We start from the raw sequence: 18,080 nt of genomic DNA on the forward strand, positions 1-18,080 counted from the left end.
CATCACCACTATAGGTTGAAAGTATAAATTTCCTGATCTGTGTGCGTGCCCCAATAAAGGCTCCACAGTGCTATTTCTAGCAGCGCATGCCAGCAAATTGAGCTAATTGTTGTCATTATCCACCATTGGGCTTTCATTGCGTCTACCTTGAAGGGTGTTAATCAGCATGGTGCTGTCATTAGCTCTTCGTTTTTCAAGAAAAGTGACTGGCAGCTGGCAGGATGCACCCTGACAGCAAAAAGGGTTCACGACAAGGGAACTGGAGCTGAGCAGGGATGTGTTCTGGGACGCACCAAGGAAGCATTTATTCCTCTCTACAGCAAACAGCATTGCCAGAAGCATCGCATTGCTCAACAGACTCAGAAAGGCAACTGCATGCATAATGTTCACACTGGCAGCAGTTGTCCACCAGCCTGTCCTATGGCTGTGCGCATCCTTGCTAGCGTTCAGGCTTGCCACTCTTCTGCATTCCCCTTAGCAGTTGAGGATGGAAGGGTGGAGGGTGAAAGGTACCAAAGAAAACACATGCTCTGATCTGAATGTGCCTCCAGAGGAACATTCAATGTAATGGCTGAGCGACACCCTAATACCACACTCATTATGCAAGTTTATAAACAGACTAAGCTCCAGCTTCAGTAGGAATGATGTCTCTTGCTAGACCCTAAAAGGCAGTCCGAGGAATTGCACAGCAGGACATTTCGGCAGTGGGAGCATGTCTGCGCTCCTCTGGAGCCGTGTCCCACGTGTACAGCCTGTACTCCTCCTGCTCAGGTTGTTTCAGCAGTGCTGCAGCTTCCTTGTGCTCCTGAAGATGATTTTCTTGGTTAATAATGAAGTCAGCACCCTGTTCAATTTGGATAACTTTGCAAGCTCTTTATTTTGATGGTGAGTGGGCCAGCCTGTCCACATTTCTCCATGAAGCCTCTTCATGCAGCATGAAAAAAGCAACGATTAGTAAGCTTAAACCTGCTGAGTTTCATGGCATATCCTGCAAGCCCTGAAGAGGTGAGAACTTAAATACCCCAGCTGGCAGTCACAGATCCACAAACCCTGCGCCCCAGACGGAGACCTTCAAATCCACCTGCACCTCAGAGGCTGTAACTTGTGCCACCAGCTTAGCACAAGGACCTGCCCCAATGCTGGGGGAAGCCCCTGTCCAGCCCAGTGCAAACGGTGCTTTTGGTCTCTGTAAGGAAATCCTGTCTTGCTTGGCTCAGATCTGGCATGCCCAGACATCTGACGCCTATTTAGACAGAAAGGACCTGAAGAACAGAAAAAGTTTAGGGCTGATTGGAGAAGCCAGCAGGGAATTTGCTCACTCCTGCACCAAGAAACAAAGAGGGGGTGAGACCTCGTACTCCCAACAGCTCATCTCTCTGCGGTTCTGCGGCCACACTCTGCGTTAGATTGCCAGACTCTCAGCAGCCTCCATGAAATTGGCTGTATCACTATTCTCATGTCAAAAGCACATTTGGCACTGAGTCCAAGGAGAGAAATTTCCTCGGCAGATTAGAAGAGCTCATTCTCACCTCCCCTGGTAGAAGATGCTCCTCCAAGATCAGCTGGGGTGGCTGCAGGCATGTGCCTTCACCCCGTGCAGCTTGTAGCGCAGCCCAGTCCACAATGATGCCTGGCTGGCTCGTGCATAGCATTCGTGTTTATTCTAGAAGGAGCAAGGGATAAATTGTTAGCAGTTAGCAGTGTGCAGTGGTTTTATATATTGTCCATGCCTTATCATTACAGCACCGAGTTCTCCTGAGAAGCCTGTCCTCAATTTGTGTGGGGGGGTTAGACCATGTGCAGGGCGTTGACTTCAAAAGTAAATGGTTAGTAGCTTTGTAAAGGAAAAGGAAGAGGCTTGCCAAGTGCAAGAATGTATTTGCCTTCTTGTGAGGGTCCAGCAGGGCCCCAGACATGCTAAAAGCAGGAGGAAATGTGGTGGGAGGTGTGGAGGAGTTTGTTTCTGCTGATGGCAGGGCTGTGCACAGCCTCCCTTGTTCCGTCATTGGATACGGCTCCCAGTGAGTGTGGACGTGCCGTGTCATAGCTCCGTTGTCCGTTCATTGCAGATATCAACATGGCTGGGGAACCTAAACCCAACAGACCTAAAGGGCTGAAGAGAGCAGCCTCCGCGTTGTACAGGTAGGTCTCCACCGTGCCACCTCCCTGCGGTGGGGTCTCTGGGCTGGTACTTGCCTTCTGGCTGGGGCTGATTTTCACACTCCCCAGGCTGCTGCCCTGAGCTCCCTGGCCCCTACCCCAGGCACCCCTGGGCCACTGCTGCACGTTCAGATCTCCTCCTGTGGGCTTCTTGGCCTTTGCAGTGCCCCTCAGTGGTAGGCTGCAGGGAGGAGAGCCAGCAAGAACTGGCAGCAGCAGACCCAAGGTTGGCCAACACCCATGGATGGCATTGTGGTACTCTGCCTGGGCATGGTCCAACCTGTGAACGGTGTTGGACCCGGAGATCATTGGACAAAAGCAGGCATCACCTGCTTTAACCACATCAAAGGTCTTCCAAGAGGTGTAACAAGAGGAGCGCTCCCCTCCAGCCTCAACTTCTCCAGCTGGGGAGCAGGAGTGGGGCACAGTGGCATATGTTGGGTGTTGGGGGAGAACAGGGATAATTTAGGGAAAGACACTGGAGAAAAGACAAGAGAAGAATGACAGGGAAAGGGAGAGAAGAAGGGAAGAAAGTGGGAAGCCCTTGGGGCAACAGATGGAGGTGGACCAAGGATGTGGCCGGGGGAATCCCCAAGGGAGCCTGTGCTGCAGAGCAGTGACCAAGGGTCAAGGGAACGGGAGGGACAACTGTGACATGGAGTAGGCCTGTGGGAGATGCAGGGTGTTACAGATGTTGGAGTGAGCCTTCAGTGCCACTGTTGCCAGCTCTAGAGACTTTATCAAGATTTTCACAAGAAGTAAAGATTTTCATTTAAGCCCCAGAGTCTGGAATCATGGGAAAATGGGAGAAACTCATTAAGTTCTTGCTCCTGAGGTTGCAGAAGGGAAAACTTGAAAAGGTATTTGGAGAGTACCCTGCAGGTTTCAAGAACCCAAAAAGAAATAACAAGATCCCAGAATGTGTTTTATTTATAAATTCTCATTGTTTTTATGCCAGTCTCATGGTATGGAGACTGGGGCACTGAGTCAGGATTTACAAGGTGTGATGTTGGAAAGAAAAGACTAAGATCAGTATCAGGGTTATAGATGAGTGTAATAAAAAAAGAAATCATAAGAGAACTGTAGATTTTTCTATGAAAAGAAAAAAAAAAAAAGTGAGAGGGATGAAGAGAAATTAAAAAAACCCTATGATTCAGACTCAGCCATGCAGTCCAACACCAGTGTGCTACAAAATGGCAAACCTCAGTGCTGGCAATGCTCTTCTGGCATAGGCAAACCCACCAGAGCTTCAGCAACCCTCCCACCACCCCCAAGGCATCTGTTGAGACCTTCCCCGAGTCTCTCAGCTGAGGTTTTCCTTTGCAGCTTTCACCAGGCAAATTTTTCCTCCCACCTTGGGCCAGCTTGGCCCTTCACCAGAACCTGGCCCTCTGGATTCACAGGGGATGCCAGTCGAGGGGAAGTGGACTCTCTTTGCATTACCCATGCTTTCTATTTAGCTGCACGTATACTATTTAGGTGGTGCCGGTAGCCGTAATGCAAATCAATTCATTCCATACATCTTGCAATAAACAGCATTTAATTTACTCTTCGTCCGTGCCTTGACCACTAATCCATTTCTGTTGAAATGACCAATATTTCAGACTTCCAGGCTGCCATGTAGATGAAGAGAGAGCAAACGAGAGATGTTTGCTTCCTCCCACTAATATGGGTATGCTAAAATATGGGCCAGAGAACTACACTGCTCTGAGCTTCAACAATATTTCATCCCAGATTGGTGACAGATTTAAACTTTGCCATCTGGACTCACAGAACTTATAATATCTCACGGAAAGCAGGGAATCCGGGTTTGCAGTGAGCTGTGGTTATAGCTTCCCTAACCATCATAAATTTTTCTAAATGTTAGACTTCAAAAATCACAGCACTGTAATTTATAGAAATGCTGTTTTAAACACATAAGATTATTTTTTCGAAGATTGGGTTTTACTTTGCCTCACTCCAAGTCGGTATGAGAGGGTCAAGGGGAAGGGAAATCTCATTTTGGACATAGAGGAAGCAACAATCTTGACAGTCTTGCTTGATCCACTAGCCCAGAGGGGTATCTGAGTGTTTAACAGAAAAATCCTTTGGGATGTAGCCTCCCATCTACCTCCAATAGGTAAAGCATACACCCAGGTTCATGCCATCATAAATTTTCTCAGGTATCTCCACAAGAGCGACCTTCAGTTAATATAAAACCTTGCTGTCATCACTGCTGTCTCCCGATCTCTCTGGATCTTTAGGACCTGCCTCCCTCTGCCTCTGACACTTGCCAGAGCATCCCTTTGCACATGGAAAGTCCCCTGGGTGCTCCTGCCTGGCACCCCGGCCACCGCTGCTGAACACAGACATGCCTGGAGATACTGCACATGAGTTAGTGAGGATGGCTGGAAAATGAACTTGTATTTTGACTGTGTCCCCCAGGTATTCACATACTGTGTCTCAAAACCTTTTGCTTTCTGGCAATACTTTTTTTGCCTGCATAGCGAATGTCTGGACAGGATTTCCTAGGGCAGTTGGGGCCACGTTCGAGTCAGTGCCAGTGATCCTGCTGTGCTGTGAGTTGGCTGCTTGTTGCTGTGGGCTGGGAAGGGAAGGTGGCTCTGCCCCAGGGCAGTGGGGTCTGCCAGTGCTGCACTTGACCTTTGGAGGCACAAATCTCTGCCCTTCCCTGTAATACTGGTGCTAATGTTGCTCTGTAGCCAAAAGGACAGTGAGGACAACCTAAGGAAGAACTGCAAGAGCAACCAAATGTCTGGCAGCTCAGTGGCCCAAGGAACTGTCTCCAAAATGATGACAGACACAAACCAACGCTGACTTATTTTCACAGTCTACAGATGCAAGTGGACGATTTCCTTCCAGCTCAGCTGGCATTCGCATCCCTTGTTATACCCATTACAATCCCTGAAGAAAGCTGGTGTCAACCCATCTCCAAACAGGTCCACTCCTCCCACATCTCGGCAGCGGTGCTGGGAGCAAGCCCTGGTGACGAATCCACACAGACAGGGCTGAGAAACAATCACAGGGCAGAGGAGGAGGCGAGCAATGGTACCCAAACCCAGCAGACTCAACACTGGCAGTGAGGATGTGCACACTGTCCCAGCCTGCAGCAGCCCCTCTGCAGCCCTGGTGTCTTGGAAATGCTGGGCTCCCTTCCCATGTTTTTCTCCTGGCTTCCCACTACCTTGGCTATTTGCAGGAGGAAGGAATCTCACACCAGATACACAAGATCTTAAAAGCTCACTATTTGATCAATGCCAGATTTTCCAACTAGCTTTCCAGCGGGTATTATTTCTGCTGCTGTAATAATTAAGGTTGTGCAACCATTAGTAGAAGGATGCGAGCTGAGCACAATGTGTCACTTGCGATTATCGGTGCGGGGCTGTCAGCCAGTAATTAAAAGCACAGCTGCTCAAATGTACATTTGCTATTCAGGTACATGCTCAGAAATGGCAGCACAAATGTAATGTAAAGGCAGCACATATAAATAATTGCCCTTCAATTATGAATATTTGGATTTTGAACCTTTGTAAGTCATTAATAAATGCTATTTAATTACTAAAGAAAAACAAAGCAGAAGAAATGCATCAGGAGGTGGAAGCGTCGTGTTACTTGACACAGCCTTACAGCCTTCTGCTGCCTCTCACTCTCATTGTCCCTGCTTTGGTTTTAAAGGGTGCAATGTCACCAACTGATTGAAAAACGGCAAAAATTATTGCTGTACACAAAGGAAGCCCTGCCAGGTCACTGAGAAATGATCCATCAGTCTCAGGAAGGTTTATCCTACGTGCAGTGAAATTTTCAGGCACACAATGTCCAGATAAATCACCCATGCTAAGGCACTCACTTTTTACTAGGTTTTTTTTCTGCATTCATGTTGGAATACCTGTCTTTTGCTCAACACCTGACTTCCAAGGATGCTGGTAAAAGCATCCAGCCACTGCCTCCCTGGCATCATCTGTAAAGCCATGACCTGACTGGCATGTTATAGCAGGGTCATACAGTCACAGACTTCTGAAAATCCCTCATTTCAGCCTGCTGCCTTCCTTGAGGGCTGTCTCATGGTTAGCAGGTGTCGAAAGTGGTACTGCCAGAGGCTGAGATCAGAGTATTTGCCATCTCCCACCACACTGAGTCTAAGGGTGGATTCATCTCAGCTGAGTTCAGCCCTCTGTGCTGTCAAGGCTTTTGTGTGGTCTGGTTTTCTGCACCGCCTTTATGCTTGCTGGATAAAAAAATAGTTCTTCACCTGACAGTATTTTAGATGTCTGCCTTTGGATGTGATGTACCACGACCTGGAATTGCCTCTTTCCCCCCTGGCTTGGATTTCTCTCTTTACATTCCTAGTGTCTGAAGCCAAGTGAGATGAATCACACTGTTTTGGGGAAGTCAGGACCAGATCCCCAGGGTGATTATGCCCCTAATTCCTTTTGAAATGGGTGGAAGTGTCTCCAGTCCCCTGAGAATTTGGGGCCAGGGCAGGAGTACCCCCACTCCCCTTTGCTTTTCACCCACAAATATTAGTAGATGCTCTTGGACCCACTGCCCTGCAGATCAGGCATGTTGTAAGGCAACTCCACTGCCTCTGTAAACAAGCTGCAAAACTGGGCCAGTAGTGATTTCCACCAGAAAAACACAAGGCTGCCCAGCTTTGCTCACACATTCTCTACTGCAAATAGCGTAATAACATTTACAGGGTTTATTAGCCACTTCATATACCAAACTGCTGTTTTGGCTAGTCTTGAAAAAGGCTTAGGACTTCACCTAAGGTTTTAGGCTCATCCATCCTTCTCCAGTCCACACCAGATTGGATCTACAGGTACTTGAGGCTGGGCTTCATTCTGTTGGTGCCTGTAGCAGAGCCCAGGAGTGTGCCCAGACACCGCAGGGCAGGGTTGGTGGTGGAGATGGAGGGTGCCCAACCCGTTCAGGGCTTCTTTCCTTGTTCCTAGATGCACGGCTTTGCCCGGGACAGCGCTGACAGTAGCAGGGCAATGCCTATGTGATGGGGTTGGAGCTCCTCTCCATCCCCATCTCTCCAGGGAGCCAGTCATGTGCTGAGCCCATGGTGTCCACAGCTCTACCAATGGAGCTCCCACCAGCGAGCAAAGGCTTGAAAGAAAAGCTGGCTCAGACCAGGAGCATGAATAGGGTGAGAAGAAAAGAGTTGCGGGCATTTCAATATGTTGCCAAATGCCCCCAAGCTTTGTGTTGTTTATGAGCGAATGGTCTAAAGCTCCCTCATGGTCTCCAAGCCACAGCAAGCTTCCCAGCAAGAGCAACAGCCCATGGAGGGAGTTTTTGCCATGAATAAAGACACTGCTTCATCCCATTTGGAGTCCTTGAGCCGCAGGGAGATGCCACTGTCTTTTCTTGCCTATGGCTACAGAGAACATTGGCTCCAGGGCATTGCTGAATCTAGCCAGAAGCAGTTCACCAGAGCCTGTCAGGACAAATATTACAAAATTGCAGCAATTTCATTTAAGTTGCATCTAAGGAAAAAAAATGAAGAGGGGGAGTCTGATACTGTAGAAGCAGTTCAATTTTCCTTTCAAATGACTTCCTATTTTGATTGTATTCTGTGTTTATTGGATTCAAACAGAACTGGAGTCAAACAAACATGCTCAGTGATCAAAATAGATTGGTGGGCTAAGGGGAGCTATTTTCTTGGAGGTTTTATATATTTCCAGGTTTCATCCCAGGTTAGAATGAAAATCAAGTTACCAGTCACGAAAATCTCCATGAAAATACATTTTCTCACTCCATACTGCCCATTTCCTCAGCCATACGAACAGGCTGGTTATATTCCAGCAAGAGCTGACGTGGTAGGAATTACCTTTCCCATTCAATTCAGAAAAGCACACGAGGGAATAAATACAGATCACGCAGTGGTTGGGACAGAAGGCTGCCATGATGTTCATTTCTCTTCCGTGATCCCAGCAGAAACGTTGTCTACAAGTCAGGTCAGAAGGGGAGGATGCCAAGGCTGAAAAGATGTTGAAATTCATCTATGCTGAGACTGTCAGCAAAATGGCTATTTTTCATCATGCAATTGAATTCAGAAGGCTTATGGCAATAACACCATAGTCACATCTCCCCCCACCCTGCCGTTGCTGCTTGCTCGGCAGTGAGACGCTGCATCCAGCATTCCAGACAGCCATGGCTGTCGTGGTCAGCAGCTACTCAGAGATAAGGTCCAGCTTCATAAAATACCTCCTCACTTAAAGTCACCATGGCAGTGCATGATGGTGGCAGCAAACACCAAACGAGGCAGTAGGTGCAAGTGCTGTCTTGTTCTTAACCCCTTGCACCGCCTGTCTTTGGCCCCAAAGGAGCCCTGGTGTCTCCAACCATCCAGAGCGTGCTTCAGGTCCCCCCGAGGCATAGGCTGAGTCTCTGTGTGCTGCCACAGGTTTCTTGGGAACCCAAGGAGCAGCCAAGCAGCATGGAAAAAAAAACATTTAAGGAACCAGCCAGTTACTGAAACTAAAACATTGGGTGAGAAGCCCAGTGCCAGCATAGGCAGGACAGGCGTCCTGGCTCAAGCCTGGTCCAAACCGTGCTTCCCACCAGCCATCCTGGCCAGCCACACATTCTTCTTGTCACTTCTTGCCTAAGATGCAGGACACCAAATTTACTCTCGGCTCCATACTTGAGCACTCATCCTTCCCTCTCGCCATGCCCCAGTTTCTCCTGGCTCAGGGTCTTTCCCTCTCCCCATCACTCTCTCCTTCTTCCCATTAGATTTTCTCTTTTTTATAAGCCACTTCAAACAGTTTCACGAGGCAGGACAGACTCTTTGCTTTCAAGACCTGCAATAACCATTCTCTTTGTTCAGAGCAGAGAGGAGGGAACATCAGCATAACTTCTTATTTAACCAGCATGAATTCAGCCAGCAGCACACAAGGGACCAGACGCTGTGTTTAGCTGGGGGTAGCTGGTATGTTCAGCAGTGTTGCTCTTCCCCACTGCTGAGAGTGTGCTGGGGCATCAGGCAGCACCGGAGCAGGTCTTGTCTCTGAAGAGCTGTGATTGATTGCCTGCTGTAACCACCTGGTTTGTGTTGCCTTGTGGAAAACCAGCTGCAGCAAGACACAAAGCGTGTTACTGCATCTCCAGGGAGTGAGAAATACATTGCTCCAACTTTGGGTTAGAATGCAGTTCAAGCTTAAGAAAACAGGACGTGGGCAATGTCTCGCTGAGAGGAGAGAGGTTTAAACATCTTTGATAGCAAAGGTATTAAATTAATAAATATTCCCTTCTTCCTGACTTCTCCCCCAACAATTATATGTGGTATGAAAAAAAAATCGTACGAGGGTGGCGGCTTCAAATGTGGACATCCCCACAGGGTGTTTGCAGACATTTCTCCTCACTCCAATTTGTAGGTGTTAACCCACTCTCACATCTTCTTGCTCCACCTTGAGATAAGCAGGTTAACACTCTGCTGCCAACATCACCCTGTCCAGTGCATTCAGCCCCCCGAAATCTTTCTCCTGTGCTCAGCCCACCTCCCTGCAGACCCTCAAAGCCAGGAGGACAAGTGTGCGTGTCCTGCCAGGTGGAAGGACAGGGGGATCCTCTATGGAGGGGGAATAAATAAAGGACCTGGGAGGATCAGCAGGCCATGAGGGAGTAATAATAATAAATTGACAGCACTAATTAACCCATGCCATCCTGACTCTGTCTCTGCAGTGGCTACGACTTCGACTATGACTATTACAGAGACGACTTCTACGACAGGTGAGCAGGGGAGGCATCAGCCAAAGGGGCTTTCTATGGGGCAAGATCTTCCCTGCAGCACGGGTCTTGCTGTGGGGAGCAAGGTGGGGTGCAGGGTGGTCCATCCCAGCCCAGTGCGGTGGGGTCCAATGGCCAGGCTGTGCCCCGGCTGACCGCCAGCACTGCTTGGGTTCCAGTTGTGGCACCCAATCGCTGGCACGGTGGGGCTGGGAGTGCTGCAGGGCTGCTTCAGTCCCCCATCCTTCCCCCCTGCTCCAGGCTTTTCGAGTACCGGGGCCGAGTCTCTCCGGTGCCCAGGGTGGTTCCTGTGAAGCGGCCGCGGGTCACCATACCCCTCGTCCGGCGCGTGAAGGCAACGCTCCCTGTCAAGCTCTTTGCCAGATCGGCTGCCATCGCCAACAGCTCGGCCAAGTTGAAGCGTGAGTGTGCGCGTGGGGCACAGCAGGACGGTGTGGAGACTGGCGTGCACAGGGACCTCCCATCCCCAGGCATTCACCCACAGAGCCAGATGCTCCCAGGGAAAACCTTAAAAAAACCAAAACATCTGGAAACAACAGCCCAAGTGAGGGCCTTTCAGAAGCCTGCAGGCTGCGAATGCAGCAGGGGAAGGTGCACGTACAACCTGACCGTGCCAGAGCCTGGTGTCAGCCTCCACAACATGCCTGGACAACACAGGCTTTTTTGGGTGCATACGAGCACCCGCAGCTTTCCCTGCAAGGGCTGTAACAGGCAGCAGGGCAGCGAGGACTGGCAGTGGAGGAGGGTGCATTGCTGCTCCGTGCAAAGCCAGCCTGTCCTCGCCTGCTCACCAAGCCCCTGTGAGCTGTGCAGGATACCCTGCACACCACTCACCACGGCTCCTTCCAGCGTAGACAAGCTCAGATATGCTGTGTAGCAAGGTGTGAGCATCACCGCACGTTGGTCCCAGGGATGTGAGGAGTATATTTCTAACGTGGGGTTTCTAGTTGATTTTTCAACCTGCTCAGCGAGGTGACTTGGGCCAGGCAGAGGGGTGAGGCAGGCATCTTGGGCACTCTGCGGGGCACTAAATCCCTTTTTTTCCTTCCTTCCTCCCAAGTGAAGTGCAGCGAGCTGCAAACAATCAAAACTGAGCTGACACAGATCAAATCCAACATTGATGCTCTCCTGGGCCGACTGGAGCAGATTGCTGAAGAACAGAAGATGTCCACAGGTCAGTTGGTGTGTGCAGATGCCTCGGAGCCAGTCCAAGAACAGGCAAAGAGTTGAGGGAAGGGCCCTGCAGAGCTTGCCTCGAAACCATCGTGGCTCAGCGCATCCTCCGGGCTCTGATGGTGAAGTGTCAACCCCCAGGTTCCAGAGTTGAATCACAGGCCAAAATTCCGTGGCAAAATTCCGCAAATTACAGAATTGGGTTTTTAAATGATGAGATTTTTCTTTTCTTTTCTTATAGAGTTTGTATTTTTTTAGTTTGAGTTTTGTTCTATTATTCTATTCCTATTCTATTCTATTCTGTCTGCCTCTTACACCCACTCTGGAGGGATGCAGAATGATGACCTGCTCTGCCCTCTCCAGGGTTGCTTTCAGGCAGCTTCCTCAAAATCAGCAAAACTTCCCATTGCAGGAAAAAAACCTAGATCCATTATTTCCCTACCAACTGAATTTGGGGCGCACTGGATTAGTGTCATCAGGCTCCAGACATTGCCGCCCCAGCCCCTGATCCTGGTGGCTTGGCTCTTGCTCTCACAGAGGTACGGAAGAAGGCAGATGGCAGCAAAAGTGAAATCTCACAGGAAGACACAGCATCAGAGGCAGAGGTCAACACGGAGGAGCCGCTGAACGGGGACGAGGGTGAGGAAGAGGGTCTCGCACGGGATGAGTGTGAAGATGAACTGGTAAGAGAGTTTGGGTAATACATCCCTTCAGCCAAAGGAGTTCAGTAATGGACCACAGTTTTACTGGAACTTACTAAATCCCCAGTTTTTCCTTCCTCAAAAGAATTTGTATTTAAATCACATGATTGTTCACAGCTTGTTCTTTCAAACTGTTCTGCTGCTTGCAAAAGCATTGACCTAACAAATGCATGTGGAGATGCTGAAGAAACGTGGTTGGCTCTTGAAATTCAGACCACATTTATCCTTGATTTCACAACTATTAATTAATGGTTAAAACAAGTTGCTCTGCTCCCGAGTAATTCTCAGATGGATTGAAACATATGGTAAAGACAGGCCATGTTATATTAACTGCACTTTCTTAACAACGTGCATTTGCAATGCCATTTTGTCTGGACGGACACAAAATGGCATAAATCTTGTTATAAGGTCTGAGAAAGCCACGACTGCTGTGCGGTACATCGATAGTGAGGGCAGCACTCGAGCATGGCTGGCCTGATGTCTTGCACACATTGGCCCCATTGGTGTTAGTCCTGCCCTGAATAAGGACACTCACAGTGAACCCAGCGAGCAAATTTTATGCCTAAAAAGCATCTGGATGGGAGCCCTGTTCTTGGGTACTCTAATGGCAAGAGTAATACAGGGCACTGTATTACCACTGGCAGCACTGTCATTTATCCCAAATTAAGACTCCTCTGAGAACACAGTCAGCTCCAGATGCAGGCAAAGGGCAACAGGGTGCTGGGGTGGAAGCACAGCCCTGCTTGCTGCCTCTTCCCCAGGACCACAGCCCTGGGGAGCTGGACTGGCTGGCACAGCTCTCCTGCAGAGGCTTGGGGCATGTCAGGGCAGCCTCTGAGCCTGTACTGTGTCCCCTGCAACAGCTCCGCTCCTTCCCCACCCCAGCACTGGTGGCAGCAGAAGTGAGGATGAAACTCAGCATCCCTTTCTTCTTCCTCACCCCCTCCTCACCGGGGTGACTGCACCACATTGCACATGAGCAGCACTCTTCATATGGCCAAAAAGCTCCTGTAACTCAAAACATTTCTCAGCTTGTTTGTACTGTTCTACTCTGCTCCACCTTAGTGATGATGGATGAAGGATCTGAACAGGGTCTTTCAGCTGTTTCTGTTTCTAGGGCCTCATAGCTGAAGTCCATGACTCCCGCTAAATATAAGAAGAAATGATTAAGGGGAGACATCGTAACAGACACTATAAAAAAGAAAGGCAAAAGCTGGCCTCCATCTCTATGGCAATTAGGATAAGGAAGGCCAGGTTTGAATTACATCAAGAGAAACAGATGGTAGAAATTAGGGGGAAACTTGCTGATGCTAATGATGATAAAGCAGCACACAGCCTGTCAACATAAAAAAATGTGGACTTTTCTGCCATTAGTGGGATAAGAAAACAGAGTGGACAGACATCCTGCTGGCAATGATTTAAGTAGAGCTCGTCTTCATTAAGAGTAGATGAACAAGGTGATTATTTCAGCTCCCTTCCATCTCTATTTTCTGTAACTCTCTGGTCCTAAAGTGGCATTGAGATCAGAAATATTTCACTGCCAACATCAGACAGGCTCACATGTGCTCAGCATGGGGCAGGTTAATGTATGCAGTTCATCTGCAGGGATGTTCACTGCAAGGCGGCTCACTAAAGCCATCCTTTATATTTTGCTCCTGACCTTACAACACTGAACAGTGTTGAAGTCTTTCCAGTTCCTGGGGAGTGACTCCTTTATAGAATCATAAAATGCTTTGGGGTGGAAGGGACCTTTAAAGGTCATCTAGTCCATCCCCCCTGCAATGGGCAGGGACATCTACAACCAGATCAGGTTGCTCAGAGCCCCATCCAGCCTGGCCTTGAATGTTTCCAAGGATGGGGCATCTACCACCTCTCTGGGCAACCTCTTCCAGTGTTTCACCATCCTCATTGTGAAAAATTTCTTCCTTATATCCAGTCTGAATCTACCGTCTTTTAGTTTAAAACCATTACCCCTTGTCCTATCGGTACAGGCCCTGCTAAAAAGTCTGTCCCCATCTTTCTTATAAGCCCCCTTTAAGTATTGAAAGGCTGCAATAAGGTCTCCCCGCAGCCTTGTCTTCTCCAGGCTGAACAATCCCAGCTCTTTCAGCCTTTCCTCATAGCAGAGGTGCTCCAGCCCTCTGATCATTTTTGTTGCCCTCTTCTGGCCCTGTTCCAACAGGTCCATGTCCTTCCTGTGCTGAGGACCCCAGAGCTGGACGCAGGGCTCCATGTGGGGTCTCACCAGCGTGGAGTAGAGGGGCAGAATCACCTCCCTTGACATCCTGGCCATGCTTCTTTTGATGCAGCCCAACATCTCTTTGGGTTACAGACATCAGTGTAGCCTTCACCACCTGCTGTCCATGGACATAGTGCCCACACCGGTCCTAAAAACATTATCTACCCTTGGCTCTGAGGGGCACAGGTGTTGCAACAGAAGAGTCAGAGGTGACTCAGGCAGATCTGATCTAGTAGTTAGTTTATCGAGTTCTAATCAGTAAATTTAGGTGTGTAAAATATTTAATAAGTACATTTGGATTGTTGATCAATACTATTTACTACACTTAAAGTTAGTATGGGATACAAAGATTATCATGTGAGCTTACTATACTTATCTTAAATGTTACATGCATGCAAAAAATGTCACTTACCAACACATCAATGCCTGGTGTCAGGTAAGGTATCTCTCAGCCTCGAGGAGTAACCTTGCGAGGTGTCCCTACTCAAGGGGAGATCCCTGCCACGCAGCCAGCTGCTATGGAGGGAGAGCTCAACGGGCCCTGATGGCTGCAGATATTTGTAGCGTGAAGTGGTTGATTCGTAGTCAGATTTTCTGACGTGTTCATGCAGTTTCAGCCACTTATCAGCCCAGCCTCCAGCCAAACTGGTTTTTGTGTTGGGTTCTCACTGATAGCCTCACACAAAAGGATTAACTTTGTTTAGGCTTACTTGCTGAGCATCTGCCTGGACCGAAGTCCAGTTAGTTCAACGAGGAGAAGTGCATCCATCACAAGTGGGAAAGACATAGTTTATGCAAGGCAGGAACCAGACCTGCCCACACTTGGGCGGTACCCAGCAGAGGCTTTCCTGCCATGAACCTCTTCCCCATGGTGACAAGTGAGGAAGATCCAATTGGACTTGGGTCTAGGTCCCACCTGTACCAGCTGTAGGATGTCCCCTGGGGACCAGCAGGCCTGAGCATCCCTGTTCATAGGGGAGGTCACTGAACCAGAGCTCATGTGAAAATACTGCAGCTAAGCAGAGTGGTGCTTCACAGTGGTGTTAGCCCCAGCTGGGAGAGGGGGAGCATTTTGACCCCAAGGGAGCGGGAGTCAGGCAATTTCCATTGACAGTCAACAGGAGCTGGGCAAATACTTCCTTTCAGCCCCACTTCCAGTGCAAAGTTGGCTGCCCTGGCTTTGTGCACAAATCTCTGCTTGGCCTTGGTGAAGTTTCCAATGTCACCTGGGGAGATAAAGTCCAAAATACATGCTGCAGCCCACAGGGAGAAGGACGAAGGGGGCCCCACTCCCAGCATGAGTTTGTGCCCTTTTCAGAGAGGGAGGGCAGGAAAGGAGCTCTGCAGAGGAAGGATAAAGTAGATGATGCTTCATTCCCACAGGCTACTAGGCTCAGGGATCTGGGAGGTGAGAAGACAGACTGGACAGGTGAAAACCAAGAAGCAAAAAAAAAGCAGCATTGAGTACCTTGGCCTTTTCCATGTGCTTTGTCACTAGGCCCCACAGTCACCTGCCCCACTGAGCAGTGAGCTTACACTTCCCTTAGCCTTCCTTTTGCTGCTGGTGTACCTACAGATGCTCTTCTAACTCCATCACTGCACACTGGAGGGATGGCTCTATATTCCTCCTGGGTGGCTCAGCTCTGCTTTCTATCTTCTAGGTTCTGGCTTTTCATGTAGGAAAAAGCTTGGTTGGGAGCTTGCTGTTCATCCACGCTGGCCTCCTACCACACCTGCCCAACTGTCATCAGAATGGGCCATTCTTGTGCTTCAAGGCAGGTGTCCTTGAAGATGACCCAGATGCCCTGGGGTTCTTGGCCTCCAGAGCAGTCTCCCATGGGATTTTGCCAAGCAGATCCTTGAACAACCCAAAATCTGCTCTCTTAAGTTCAGGGATTTGTTTCTGCTCTTTGTCTTGGTCACTTCTCACAGGATACTCAACTTCACAGTCTCACGGTCACTGCAGCCAAGACTTCTCTCCATCTTCACATCTTTGACGAGTTCTTCCTTGGTCATCAGTAATAGTCCAGAAGAATGTGTCCCTTAGTCAGCTGGTCAGTCAGCTGTGTCAAGAAATTGTTCTTCATGCTCTCCAGAAATCTCCTGGGTTGCTTGCACCCAGCCATGCTGCCCTCCCACCAGATGCCAGGGTGGCTGAAGTCCCCCAGGAGTAAAAGGACCTGTGATCAGAAGGCTTCCTCCAGCGGTCCATAGGAGACTTCATATCAGGTGGTCTGTAGCAGCTGCCTGCCATGATGTCACCTATGTTGGTCTGTACCCTGATCCTCACCCACAAGCTCTCAGCTGACTCATCACCTGTTCCAAAGTAAATCCCTGTGCATCTGGGCTATTCCTTTGCCCGGAGCACATGCCACCTCACCTGGCTTTCCTGAAGAGCCTGTTCCCAGGGTGCTACCTGCTCTGTAATTGCAGAGAAGGAGCCTTTGTTCTGTTGCTAGAAGTCACAAGTTTCCAGACTTGCCCCTCTTGGGAATCTCCATCCACAGCTTCTTTGAGCATAGTCTCCAGCTATCTCTTCTTCATGCATTGCAGTCCTGAAGCTTTTCCCCTGTAGGGTCTCTGCAAAGACCCTGTTTGTCCCCCCGATTGTAAAAAATCTATTTATCTCATCTCCCCCAGTACCCTGTAACCAGCCTGCTGCTAACAAGGTTGGGACTGGGCTCCCTTGCCTTTCCTTTCAGATTACCTAGCATCCCCTGCAGACATCTCCTGGATCCATTTCCGTCTCTAAAATATTCACCACAAAATTTAGCCTATGAAGGAGGTAAAATACTACTGCTGAGCACCTAATTCTTTTAATGATGCTGCATTGCAGAATGGTTCCAGGAGGGGGACTTTCACCTGCGGTGGTTTCAAAACCATTGTTGCATGGGGAGTGGTTCAGCACGCTGGCACTGTTATTGTGGCCTTTGGAGTGATGATTATGATGAGTGTTATCATTCTGGATGATGAGTTCTGCTGCAAACTTGGACCAGCTTCTGTGTTCAACAGCAGAGTCATTAACATCATGCTCAATTTGCCATTGCAGACTGACTGCACCTTAGCATCATTGGGCAGTTCCAGTAATGCAGGCATGCCTGTTCCCTGCTGTGGGCCATTCCTAGGTCCCAAATTAACTTCTCACAGTGCTACAACAAGGCATGAGCAGTGCAAGCACATGCAGTAAACTTTATGAAAGTGCTGAGCATGGACTTAACTTGGCCATGCAGAAATTAGGCATCCAGTAAAGCATAGCAACTCGTGCCACAGGCTCAACACCTTCCCTGGGACATGCCCGCTGGAGGTCCTGACTCTGGTGTAGCCCCGATCAGACACCTAACTTTACACAAGGGATGGGTGGGCTTAATTTCATCCCAGTCCCTTTGAGGTTCAGCAGGAGCCAGACTTCAAAATCCAAGAGGGACACACATCCCAGGTCTGTTTGACAGAGCCCTTCCAGAATAAGGAGTCAGAGGAAATTTTTGTTTTGCCTAGGACTGCGTCTGCCAGAAACCACAGCCACGGCACCCGGTGTCCACATCAGCTGTGTTTTGCAGCTCCTCCACCACGCTGAGCAACCTGACACTGCTCGCAGTATGTGAGCTCTCCCACACCGCTGTACCAGCTGGTCACCGCATATGAGGTGTCACGGTGTGCCAGGCAGGGCAGGAGGTACACGTGGTGATTTACTGTTTCTGGTTCCCTTTTCCCTCCAGGAGAACAGCCATTACACAGATGTGGAGGATGCCAGACTACAGTAACCAGGTACAGCTCACGCACTGCTGCTTAGACACTGAATCTGAGCAAAAGCTTTCATTCCATGGACGTTGGGGTGGGGGGGTTGCTGCTTCAGAAGATGCTCTTTTCCACTGATCCTCTGTGTTTTCCTAGCACTGAGCTTGGCTGCTCAGCTGGGTCACTGATCAGCCCCTCACTCCCTTTCCTAAATCACAAATCTTTGAGGTTCAAGGAATATGATGTAGCTTTTTGCCTCCCCCCTCTCCCTCCTCTGTCCTTGCAGCCCATTGAGAACAGCAGTGAGCAACAGT

At 49.2% G+C, this 18,080-nt stretch overlaps 1 protein-coding gene across 1 annotated transcript in view; it reads left to right on the forward strand.

The window, feature by feature from the left end:
• RALY (RALY heterogeneous nuclear ribonucleoprotein) overlaps positions 1–17,792 on the forward strand; it is a gene marked incomplete at its 3' end in the record, with an annotated part of 91,264 nt that extends 73,472 nt beyond the window's left edge. Inside the window, exons 3-8 of the mRNA XM_082325774.1 lie at positions 2,070–2,142; positions 9,853–9,900; positions 10,159–10,319; positions 10,979–11,092; positions 11,629–11,774; positions 17,748–17,792. Of these exons, the coding sequence (XP_082181900.1) occupies positions 2,070–2,142; positions 9,853–9,900; positions 10,159–10,319; positions 10,979–11,092; positions 11,629–11,774; positions 17,748–17,792 (587 nt within the window). The remainder of the gene's footprint in view (positions 1–2,069; positions 2,143–9,852; positions 9,901–10,158; positions 10,320–10,978; positions 11,093–11,628; positions 11,775–17,747) is intronic.
• Between the last annotated feature and the right edge of the window lie 288 nt (positions 17,793–18,080).

The sequence above is a fragment of the Platalea leucorodia genome (genome assembly GCF_965183815.1).
Source record: "Platalea leucorodia genome assembly, chromosome: 13".
NCBI classification, from domain to species: Eukaryota; Metazoa; Chordata; class Aves; order Pelecaniformes; family Threskiornithidae; genus Platalea; species Platalea leucorodia.